This window comes from Phoenix dactylifera, chromosome 3 (assembly GCF_051530095.1).
Source record: "Phoenix dactylifera cultivar Ajwa chromosome 3, Ajwa_hap1_PhDact_Kaust_v1.1, whole genome shotgun sequence".
In the NCBI taxonomy this organism is placed as follows: domain Eukaryota; kingdom Viridiplantae; phylum Streptophyta; class Magnoliopsida; order Arecales; family Arecaceae; genus Phoenix; species Phoenix dactylifera.
The window spans coordinates 36,505,415-36,518,410 of NC_143192.1; the positions used below are offsets into that span (position 1 = coordinate 36,505,415).

At 39.3% G+C, this 12,996-nt stretch overlaps 2 protein-coding genes across 2 annotated transcripts; one reads left to right on the top strand and one right to left on the bottom strand.

Annotated features, from left to right (window-relative positions):
* Positions 1–2,091: 2,091 nt before the first annotated feature.
* On the top strand, positions 2,092–2,643 carry LOC103705880 (uncharacterized). The gene has a single exon (XM_008789764.4). It carries the CDS (start codon positions 2,092–2,094, stop codon positions 2,641–2,643), a length of 552 nt encoding a protein of 183 aa, XP_008787986.4.
* Positions 2,644–11,618: 8,975 nt separating this feature from the next.
* LOC103705881 (transcriptional regulator SUPERMAN-like) lies at positions 11,619–12,260 on the bottom strand. The gene has a single exon (XM_008789765.4). It carries the CDS (start codon positions 12,258–12,260, stop codon positions 11,619–11,621), a length of 642 nt encoding a protein of 213 aa, XP_008787987.4.
* Positions 12,261–12,996: the final 736 nt, after the last annotated feature.

Below are 12,996 nucleotides of genomic sequence, written 5' to 3' on the forward strand. Positions count from 1 at the left end.
ACATGTCTCAAAGCATTTTAATCTCTATCTTCTATCCGTCTACATAGATCTTAAAGTGATTATTTAAGGACACGAAAAAAGATAGAATCATTCTTTCAGGCGAACCCTAGTTCCATCCAATGTTGAGGGGCCCACTTTCCTTTCCTTGTGCAAGCTAGGCGTGTTATAACTGTCAAGGGTTGAGCGCATCACAGGTTGTCTTAGAATTTTCAATGATGGTCTAATGATGTTTTAAGTTATGATTAAAAGCGCACTTCATTGACCAGGAAACGACATGAATTTGGTTCCATTCTTATGCTGATGAAATGGCAGCTGGTTTTGAATGGATAGGCTTTTTCTTTTCTACGTTACATGAAGCATTTAGTACTATAGAAACTGTAGAACAAACGGTCTTTTGCATGCTATATGTATGAAATTGCTTGCTACGCGCTGGCTGGCTGGTTGTGTTAAGAAACTAGCTGGCTCATCTTTGGCTGTCTAATTATATATATGCCAATAGCAGTGCCAAAGTTCCTTTAGGATACATTTCTAGAATTATATCAAGCTCCCATCTCCTGATTGTTCTATGAAGTTTATATATATCGAAGCTAGATTGGAGGGAAGCTGTTTAAATTTTATTGTTGGTTATAAAGCACATGGTATCCCTCTCCTCACTGTATGCACTGTAGGAAATTGAGATTGAGCTGCGAGGTGGCACTGCATATGTATATAAATCCTTTCATAATTAATTCTGATAGTTTTTACATAAAAGGATAATATTGTATATATTAAAAAATGGAAGACATCATCCTTAAAACTATTCTCTGGATCAAGAACAGAGGGAGCATCACTATTTGGAGTCAGAACCTCTCCCAACAAAGAATTGAGGACAGAGATGCCAATCAGTGGACAGAAGCTCCACTGGTTCTAACACCTTCTCCTCAACCAGACCATTGGTTCTAAAATAAAAAGAAATACCATGGATACCAATATATATAATGCTTGGAATCTTAATAAGTTCTAAAAACGCCACGTTATTTAGTGATTAGAAACAATCATGCAGATAAACAAAATAGTCTTATCTGCCTGGGACCAAAACTACATACTTGGGAAGCTGAATTGATCTCAGTTTGATCAATTAAGCTTTTTCAAAATTAATTTGTATGACCTTTTTCTTGCAAAAAAAAAAAAACCACTAGCTAACATGTGCCAACAAGACAGTCTATACAGTCCACATTTATATATGAAAGCATGACATTTCTAGATAGCTACCATATACTTAGGCCAGTGATCATTAATACTTTATAGATGAATTCATACATACGCATTTGACGGCACGACTCGATCTCTAGTCACTTTAGATGACCTTCTACTCTCCGCGAAATTAGCAGGAGACTTCCCTGACTTGGCTAACAATCGGCGAACATTCAATATATATATATATATATATATATATATATATATATATATATATATATATATATATATAGTGCTCGATCCGTCGACCGGGTCATATACGCTATCAAAGATTATATATACATATATATATGAAAGGTTCAAAATTAGACCCATAGACCACAGATCCATTCTTAAACATTTATGAAACCACTGCTGCCTCTGCCGGTAAACCTAGTATGTGCTAATGTGAAAAGGCCTCACAAGGTCCAAGAGGACTTCTCACACAGGTCTAGATAGGTTGCACTACAGAATATGTGGTGCTTTACATGTAGAGATATTTTTGATATAGATGAGAAGAGAAGTTGAAGGGCGTTTCGCCTGTCAAGAACCTGGCCTGCTTGATAGCAACAAGAGGCAAGCGCTGTAGCTGCGGGAAAGCGGTGCCCGAATACAATATACCAACTGGAATGTGGAAAGAACGGCAGTCAGCCAGAACGCAACAATGCCGGCCAAAATAGAATACTACCTAAAACTAGATGTCGATGCCGTGTCCCCCTCACCTCAACTTCACTTGAGAAACGCTGACAATAGCAATGCTGTTGTAGCTGTCCCCAAACCAAAACTCCTTCCTCTACAAAGCCCCCCGCCCCAAAATCTTCTCCATCCCTCCCTCTTCATCTCTCTCTCTCTCTCCCCTTAGATTGAGACTTGGACATGGAAGGCGGTCGCAACAAGGACACCAAGGCATCGAGCGGCGAGGCCAGCTCGCCGGAGCCAACGAGTGATGACGCCGGGACCATGCGATCCTACTATGAGTGCATGTTTTGCAGGAGGGGGTTCACCACCGCGCAAGCCCTAGGCGGCCACATGAACATCCACCGGAAAGATCGAGCTAGGATGCAGCATGGCCGGATGGCGTCTTCGGTCTCTGGAAAGAATGAAGAGGACTCTGAAGGCTATGGATATAATAACCCATGCTCGAACCACCATCGGACCCTGTATCCTCGGGTCTCCGAGTCCTTGAAGAACTATAGCTTGTACATCCCGGCGTCGTCTTCTGCTGGTAGGGATACACGGGTGGGTAGGGATGATGATGATATGGGCTCGCAGAGACAAGGTGAGCTGAGCCTTTTTGGTCGGGAGTTGCAGCTGGGCTTGGGCACGCATTTTGATGGCTCGAGCGCGGTGAGTGAATTAGAGAAGAGGAAGGATGTTGACGATGGAGAGGAACTCGATCTAGAGCTTAGGCTGGGCCATCAGCCCTAGGATAAACTATGCTGCTGCATGAACAACATTGTGTAGTTACTCTAGCTTGCCTTTTTTTACCGTACAGACAGGGTATTGCGTTTGGTTATATGTTTATGATTACAGAAGATATGTTACAGGGACAGATATATATGCATTTCTTAGTCTTTTGAGTTCATCAGGATTTTGAGAGAAGAAGGAAAGAAGAGCAAGAACAAGTAGCAGAAGGGTGAAGACGCCTGATGTTGGCAAAGACGAAGGAGCAGCCAGGAATTATAGATTAAATTCAACTGGGATTTGTGAAGGAGAAATATACGTACTAGAGGTGAGTAACGCAAAGGTGTGATGAAAGTTAGAGCCATTTGAAGTTTTTATATCCGTTGTTTTGCTCAAACTATCGACAGTTTGATTTGTTTCATAAACTGAGTCGAATCATAAGGTAATGAATCTGTTTATTATTTGTTCTGACTTCCATGACATTCTTTAACTTCCAAAGAGCCAGTAATGAAAAACATTACTTAATAGATGGAATAATTTCAACGTATATGAAGCTTCTCAATGTGATATGAGGAGTTTCTGCAAAGCTTCTGGAGTTATTTGATGAAGTGCACTTTATAGCTTCTTCTTCATTGTTCACCTTTTCGTATTTTCTCCATCACAGTTTGTTAAAATTTTTGCAATCTCCAACCGCAAGTAATATTCAAAAGCGTAATATTTTAGATGCCCTCTGATGCCAGTATCTCCAATAGTAGCTGCATGCCCTTTTAAGCGTTATTGTGTATATAGATCATAGCAGTTGATTGATTAAGTATATAGGAGTAATGAGTTGCTTAGCTACAAGTACAATGAACCAGTCAATTCATGTAAAACGAGAACTTATTTTGATAAGATGGATTTCATCAACCGCACTGCTGGTATTTCTCGCAGACTCTAGTTTGATAATGTTGGTCTCCAGTTTTATTCAAATTGGAAGATATACTGATTTATTTTCTCTTTACTTCTTGGTCTATATTCTTCTCATAATATCGGTTTTTGAAGAACAGCAACTCTTCATGCTGCACTTAATATATATGGTGCACTACTGGTGTGCTTTCTAGATCATTCATGATGTGATAATGTAAATTTTGTGTCTTGAAATGCACTATTTCCTTGGTTTGGGCTTTGCCTGAGTCTTTTCCACGCAAAAAATAGCAGAAAATTCACTATTGCCTTAAATCATCTGCGTTACCATCCAAGTATATTTTCTGTGTTATCATACAGGCGCGTCATCATTTTTATAAAAGCACTTAATTTCTTGGTTTAATAACTTTTGGTCATGATATTAAGTAGTGTAGTGAGTAGTTAAGGACGAGTTTGGCATTGTTATCGTTTTTGTATTTTGTTTCTCTACGAAGCAGTGAAATTCCACATTGAAATTGATGCTGAAGATAGCTCTGCACAAAACTTCTGCTATTCTTTCCTTATATTTTTCACTCCTTGAATACAATGAATAGGATAAATTCTTGTTACTGTGAAGATTTCCTAGCAATTTCAAAACACAAAAGGGTTTCATAATACATGTTGTTTAGTCTAGATCATTTTTTTTGTTCTCAAAGTTTTGAAAACAAAAACGGACAATAGAAGCAATGCTAAATGAGCCCCATGTTTAATCAAGTTCGTTGTTTTCCTTTTTTTTCTCTTTTTTTCTCAGAAGAAAAGAAAACAAAAAAAAAAAGTTTCCATATGGTATCTGTTAGGGGTGTAAAGGGGGGCCACAAACTTTTAGTCCTATATTAGTTGAGTAGCGGAAAAGATTGTGCCAAAGGCAATATCCCTTTCTCCTAGAGGCGCCTTTTGAAGAATAAAGCCGTGAGGAGGAACATCGCCCTGGAAAGGTGGATACTCTTCCCCAAAATGGATAATATTTTTGAGTGGGACACAATCTCTTTTTCCTGCTCTAACAGATAGGGTCTCGAGATGCGTGGACCTCCCTCCGCACAATCCTTCCCACTCGGGGGTAGTGTTAGGTGTGTAAAGGGGGGGCTACAAACCTTTAGTTCCACATCGGTTGAGTAGTGGAAAGGATTGTGTCTTAAATGGAGGGGCAACACCCCTTCCTCCCTCGAAAGGTGGGTGGTCTTCCACAAAGCGGACAATATCTCTAGGTGGGACGCAATCTCTTTTTCCTACTCTAACAGTATCTTTTGTTAACCATTGTTACTTTCTTGCTGTCGAACCCCCATCTCCTCTTGGATGGTTTTTCCTTAGGAAAAAAAAAAAAGAAAGAAAGAGAAAAGCCAAAGCAAGAGTGTGGTAGTTTTCTTGAACTTTCTAGCATGGTAAAATATTTTTGAACTATAAAGCATGGTAAAAAAAATTCCAGACCTTCTTCCAAAATCCAATCCCATTGCAGGAAAGTTGCAATAGGGGTACAAATGGGTCATGGCCAACACCATGAGATTTGAAAATGAGAAGGAATTTGAGTTTTCTGGAGAGCGATTGGAATTTGAGTTATCGAAGAAATTTGGGCGAAACGGCGGGCATACTTAGTTTCATTTTGGATTTTCCTCCTTTTATCTTTTTTCAATTTAGATTTACTCAAAAATAATATTTTTAATATTTATGGAATTAAAAATTAAATTTGGTGACGGAAATTTTTGTCAATAACCTGTCACCGCCAAAAATAATCTTTTAAAAATTTATAAATACTTGGGTTACGATATTTGTGACGGCTGAATTTGTCACTGCGGGGTTGCAATTTCGGTTATCATTTTGCTGACAGATATCCCGTCACTATGATAGTTACTAAGTTTTGGCGCCCATCCTACCCGCGCATTCTGTGACCGGTCTGTCACTAATCGGTCACTAAGTTTACACCACGGTGACCAAATTTCTGGCGGTCACTAATCAGTCACAAATAGTGACTGATAACGGTCCGTCACTAATTTTCCGTCACTATACGCGTGTTTTCTGGTAGTGTCTCCTATGCCCTTACTAGTAATTAACAACATAGGGTTTTCAGCTTGCATTACCTCATAAAAATGAAATCTCATACTTATTTCGAATGCTTAACTACCGTTAGTGTGAGCATATGTACGAACTCGTACCCTCTTTATGATGGTGCTTCTGAGCTTTCTAGATTGTTTCGCATGACAGCCAAACCAAAGAGTATTTTAGGAAGTTCATGAACTTTTTGAACACTTGTTATCTCGTTCGCTCCAAAACCCACGCATGATGCTGCCTTGCTTGCCATCCATAAACATCTCTGATCGATGACTTCCCGAAAGAAAACAATGGATACTATTTTTCATTTAATTAATCTATCCATGTAATCATAGTACTAAGCTGGCGATCCGTAGTTACCTTGATTTTCTAGTTTGCGCCAACACCCTTTCAGCTTTAACTGTGGTGATATCAGGAAGTGGCTGAGCTCCTGGTTGAATGAAATAGAGAGGCATTCCTCTTCGATAGGAAATGTTTGTTTGAGTAAAGTTTGGGACATTCCTAGCCTCAACAAATCTTTGCCGAGTTTCTGTTTCTCCAATATTTGCTGCATATATTTCCTCAAATGATTATTTGCCACTTATTCTCCAGAATTTAAGAATAATCTTTTATTTAAGAATATTATCTTTTACTCTTAAACTTAAGAACTTGTGCTTCAAAGTCTTTGTTCCTAATTATCCAATGAACGGTGATGGATTAATTGGCAAAACTGGAGAGTAAAATGTAGATAGTTTCTTTCTTGGAAATAAGCAGCATTTTCCTTTTACATGTAGCAAACAGACATCGAGATTGCTACCATAAAAGGACTTGCAACATGAAGGAAGCAAGCAAAATTGAGTCTCACATAGATTCGCATATTTTCCATCTCTATAAAATTTTTATTACTTCATAATTTTATTGTTACATCCAAGGTTGCAATCTCAATATTGGATCCTATATCGGTGTCATTTTAGTACAGTGTTGATACATTTAATACAGAGTTGTACTGATATGAAGTACCATGGTTCTATCAGCTCACATGACACAAATGTGAGGCTCATCCTCACCTTGTAACAAAATATTTATTGATGAATTTTAGCCACATCTAGTCTGCATTGGATTAACATTATGGACAAAGAGGAAATATGTCAAAGTTTGAGAATTTTCACGATAAATGTCGCCTCATTTTAGCCTTCCAAATTGGTACAAAATTCCACGTAGAAATGACAACTTATAAGAGGGATTATGGAAACCTACTCTATTAGTAAGGCAGTTTCTTGCCGCCAGTGATAGCCACTTCGACCTCCTCTAAATCTGAAAATAGTTTAAACTAGTTCCATGAGGATTAGTAGACCCGATAAGAACTAGGTAGGCTATTTTGGATAAGTTTGAATAAAATCTGTTTTTATCAAAAAAAAAAAAAAAAACCCTTCAAACTTGATCTCACTGTAATCACTTGTGATGTTAGTTTCCTACTATACTGACCACCACCTAAGCATGGCAAATTATGGGAAATCACCACATTACGCAGATGCATTAATCTCATACATGAGTCATGCATAAAACTTTTAAGTCTATGTACGTTGCTGAACATAATGGGACACACACACACACACACACTCTCTCTCTCTCTCTTCTATGCCTCATGACAACCATCACAATGGATTCACACCCCTGTACATCTAGCTCCGTACTCATTCCTCTCTCATATGTTACGTGAATTGAATATTTTCCCTACGAGAAGCACCAAAATCCAAAGAAAAAAACAGAGGAGATAGTCCACTGATAGACTCTTGTCATTTGTCATCCATGGAGCTGAGAATATTTTGCAGCCCTGGGTCTCGGTCAGCATATAGAAAAAGAGTCAAAAGGACTGCCGGCCCGCGGTGCTTCAGGCTGGGGTCTAGTCTCCCGTCCCTGTGGGCCCGACACAACAATAAGACAGCGAATTTTCCGGTTGGAACATGGAATCCATGGAGCCTGGTCTCGTACTGCACCACGAGAAGATCTTCGGACTCGGGCCCTTCTTTTATCCGGACGTGGTGATGCCATCAAACGCGGTCTATCGGTTGAAATGTCACGGTCCCCTTTGAACAGAATTTTGTTTCATCAGATGGTCAACTCCCCAGTCGCCCAAGAATATCGCTGCTAAGAAATATTCGGACTATAATATGTGAGAGGATAGCCGTTCAAGCAAAACATATATACCATGAGGTAGATAGGATAGCAGATTGAGTAGCCTCTTACGTGGCTAACCATTCTGAAAAAACCCTCTGGTTGAGAGAGGAGGATTTACCTGGTGCACTCCGGAAATTGTTATTTTTTAACTTTTTTGGATATATCCGTACCAGCTATATATAATACATCCGCTTTAGCCAAAAAAAAAAAAAAAAAAAAAAGTAGGAATGTCGCACACATCTTGGGTGCATTTGGGCTTACATTAAACCAATGACAGCCCACGCCGGCCTGCAGTTGGGTTGGCTTAGGCCTGTATAAATATTAGTTGGTTCGGGTTTGGCCCAGGGAACATCAATGTTGGCCCAAGTAGGGGGGCTGCTTTTGGGTGCCCAATGTTGGAAAAGCCCAGCTCATATAGAACCGCTCCAATTGAACGCATTTATTCCCTCTCAGCCTAACTATATGCAAACATTGGTTTCTGGTTCTTAACTCGGTCCAACTATATGCAACGCACGCTACAAGTGAATAAAGTTGCTGATCGGTTCGCTGAATGAGCAGTAAAATTGATGGAAGATTTCTTATGGGATGTTGCGACTAATATTCGAGATGCAATGCATGCTCCAACTCCATTCTCCACCACTATATATCGTGACCATGGCTCTAGCCGTCGAAATTGCTCGAAGAAGAAAGAAAAAGAAGATGGGTCGGTGTTTGTTTCTCTCCACCATCATCATCATTGTTGTTGTTGTTTTCTTTTAGAACTGAAGTGTTGTTTTCTTTTGATTTCTCCATCCATGTTGGATGGTGGGATACATGGATCGGCAACTGGCTAGCCAATAATTTTCTTTTGTACCTGTCAAGAAACAACAAGCAAGATTGACATAGTAATTTCCTCTTATACCAGTCGAGAAACAACAATCAAGATAGATTATAATTTTTCACAAAAAGTAGTTAAAAAATTACTGTAGCAAAATCCAAAGAAGTGACTAAGATAAATAAAAAGGTATTGTAGCAAAATCTGAAGAAGTAATTAAGATAAATGAAAAGAAAGTGCTACCGATGATATCACCTCTTGTCACATGGGCAAGAGATGGGGTTCGATGATGAAGCCGCCCTCAAAATGTATGGGTGTATGGTAAAAGATGGGGATCATTCCCTCCCCTCTTTTCTCTAAAAGAAAACTCAAAGTGCAATAATTTTTCATTTCCTAGAACTAGAAAAATAGATGTATTTGATATTACAATACGACATAAATTTTTGACATAAGCTTTTACCAATTATCTACTATGTCATTGCTTTGCCTCCATTTTAGAAAACAACAAGTATTAGTTCAAGTATTCTAAACAGGTATTTTGGTTCATTCCAAATTACGATCTTCTTTATTAGTACTTGAAATTTATTTGAAATAGAATAACACTTTCTCTTTAATTCTAACTTAATGGGCAAATCTAAATTTCTCTTATCAACATATCTTTTTTTATGCATTGTCTATTAGTTTTGCGCTTGATTTTATTAATGAATAAAATATCTAGTGTTAGGAACAAGGGCTAGGTACCCATGAGGTCAAGTCCATGCTCGGTTTACGTAGGAATTATTACATGATAATAACTACCTTGTATCATTATCACAACTCCCTCAACCATCTGTGTAATAAAAAGAGATGATCAGAAACATGAAATTATAATTCCATTCTGAAATCTTATCTCCTATCTCTTTTTGCCACTCTTGAACCTAAGAAAGTTTTTGGATTGTGGAAAAGAGTCTCCGTTCATTTGTAAGTAGATTCTCAGGCGCAGATCTATGCTATTCAATCTTAAAAGATAAAAGGACTGTTCAACAATATTACTAGAAGAATATAACTAGAAGTCCAAACTCCAAAGCACATAATCCTAATGAAAAAATAACATAAAAATTATTGACCTTATGCTCCGCAAAGATAAGTTATATTGATCTTCCTTCCGATTGATTATATAATTTCTATCACCTAGGATTTGTTATATAATAAATTTTTCAACCGTTCTTGTAGGAATTAGACAAATCCCTTCAACAATCAGTACTCTTTTTTATTTTTTTTAACATTGTACATATTATTTATAGACATACGTAACAGGGAGCTATGCATACCAAATTACCAATCAACTAGGACAACTTCCATCCCGTTTCCCAAACACAAAATTGCATTTTCCCAGTCTTGTGGGTCCAGTTGATGTCGCCTCGCGTGCCAATCAAAGGATAAAAAAACTCACATTCTCTCCTTCTCCTTTCCTTGCAAATGAATGACGTGCTCGTGAAACTAAATAACCTGACGACTCCTCCAACTGCTGACGCTGTCGATGTAAGGATCTCTACGCTTTTATTACATTCAAAGGCCGTCGTGTCCGGGGAGAGATGCCCAATCCCCCTTATACTTCGCTTTTCATCTCGGCCTGACACCGCAATCCCTTCCCCTTCTTTTATGGAAACAGCCATCATGTCCCTGCAGGCTCCTCCAACACTGCCCACAAACACTCACAAAATACACATATAATTTAAAAAAAAAACAGTCATTGGGAAGCACATATCAAGAGAAAACCAAGGCTGAAGGATCATGACTCATGAGAGAGAGAGAGAGAGAGATTGTTGGAAAACCTAGATGATAACATCATGCCTTTGGAGAATTTATTTGCTACAGTTCTCAATGGCTACCAGATAACAAACTTCCTCCTTAAGTGTATTTGCTTCTTTGATATAGTTAGGAGCAAGGTTTGCATCTGTTCATAGACACTAGATATATTGAGCCTAGGTGATTGTGGGAGAAAGAAACTAAAGATGAAATATATCAGAATTGCAACAAGAAGTCTCTCGAGAGGGATCAACCATCTTGTCACTATTATCACCCAGGCATGCGTGTTTGCAGAGTTCTGAGTATAATGGCTGCCGGCATGACAAAAAAACTTTGCACATTGAACAAGCGGGAGTGCCAAAGATTCTCCAAAGGTGGGGGACAAAGGAGGTGGGATGGGGGTTGGGCACTGAATTAAACATGTGAAAAGTGCAACAATGTTCTTAATTTTTGTAGTTGATCTCGATGGACTTTTTATCTCAAAGAACGTACGCTAATCTCAAACCTGCATTAGAAGTAGGTTAACCAGAAAACTAATTTCCCTTGCAACGTAAAGATAAGTGCCATATTATTTTCTTTGGAATCACAGGACTCTCAAGGGGATCATCCATCCAAGACATTCTCTTCGGAGCATGCTTAGTTTTGATATTGTTACAGAATTAGAAGCCAAAAGCATGCCTGCAACGATCCAAATTGTCGGCTTAGTGTTCATTATATATGCAACAAATAATCGTACGCACACAAGGAAAATCAGCACTGTACTCTAGTGATTGGAGGTTATATCTCCATGATTGTTAATATCAAGAAAAAAAAGAAAAGAAAAAAAAAATCTTGCATCTCCAGAGTGAGGGTGCATTAGAATGGAAATTGATTAAATTAATTGGACTCATCTGTCCTATGTTTTTGTCCAAAATGATCGATCCATGCCTTTAGGATATATATAATTGTATCACACATTTCTTGCATAATGCAGTGTTAGCAGTTACGACTAACAACAAAACTAAATTGCCAACAAGCATCATTTCATCCAGAAGTGCAACCATATATAGTTTACTGATCGAACCATACAAGACTTCCTACATATGTTCATCTTTAGATAGAGTCCATGTAGTTTCTCTACCAAACGATAGAACTGGCAGCCTAACAGAAACATTTCATCAATATACTGGTCATCATTCTTCTGCTACATGCAGACTTGCAGCTGGGAAAAGAAAGAAAACGATAATCAAATAAAGCAGCATAAAATTATACACTTTCAAGTGTACCCAAGTCGAAGCTCTAAATCCAAATCATCTTCCTCCGAATCACCGCTTGTTCCAATCTCCAAGTCCAGTCTCACAACCTCTCCTTCCTTTCGGAACGCATCAGCCGTGCCTTCCTTCACAAGATCTCTCAACTCTTCGACCCCAAGAAAGGCCTTCACTGCCTCCATGCCGTTGAAATGTCCACCTCTCGAGCTGAACAGTTGACCTAAGGAGGTCGAACACGACGAGGAAGAGAGAAGGGAGGGGAATCTATTGGTCCTTGGAGAAAGCTTAGCATCACCAGTGTTAGAAGGTGGTGAAATATTAAGGTTAGGGATAAGGGTGCCCCTTGGATTAGGGTTAGGGTTATGGTTAGAAAGTGGGGGATCCCATTGTAGGGACTGCCTCAACCTAGCTCTGTCCCTTCTATGGACATTCATGTGACCCCCAAGAGCCTGCGCTGACCTAAATTCCCTCTTGCAAAAGCTACAAATATATGACCTTGGAGGCCATGAGAAGCCTCCTATCAAGTCACTACAAACAGTGTCCCCTTGTCCCACTTGGCCAAAACTCCATGGCTCTCTAACCTTGTTGTTGTTGTCGTTGTTGTGATTGTTGCTGTTGTCTCTAGAGCTTCTACCACACCTCTCCATGGATCCTTCGGTCCAGTCCAACCTATAAACAATCACAAGAGCTCCAGCTTTAGCGAACCAGATAACAAGGACACTTTATAGCAAGTTCATCTCTCTCTTGCCTTTGTGAAAAATCACAAGGCAAGTTCTGAGCATTCACTCACCTGAACAGTGTAATCATAAATTGAACTTAGAGTACTCTCTCTTGCTCTCTCTTTCCTTCTCTGCTATGTCTTTTCTTTCTTTTGCTTTTCTTTGGTTTCACTTGTTAGCATTATTATTTCATCTGACCGGAGAGTGATGGGTCCGCAGAAGTGCCCATCAAATTGTATCCCCGAAACTGAAAATCCCATTCGCGGTACCACCTGCAAATATCCGTTACTATAAATGGGCAAGTCTTATCAAATGTGGCACTCCGGGACCCCGCAAACTTACACCCTTTGCCATTTCCGTGAGCACACCCTGTTCCAACTCTCCCCGAGTCCTCCCGGGTCCGCACGTGAGAGGAGTGGGCACTGGATATATAGTAGGGGCGCCAAGGGAACAAGACATTGGTTTGATGACAAGACCACCACAGTGGGAGTTTTTGGCCTTTGGGGACACTATTATTGGATTGGTTCTTGGGGTTTCCCTTCTAGTTTTGATGCTTGGCATGATGGCATCTCTCAATGCTCTAAGGTCGACCAGACTACTTTTACTTCATGACAATATGCATTAATCATGTATAGGCTTTCTCTTTGCGATTCTTGGGTGTTGA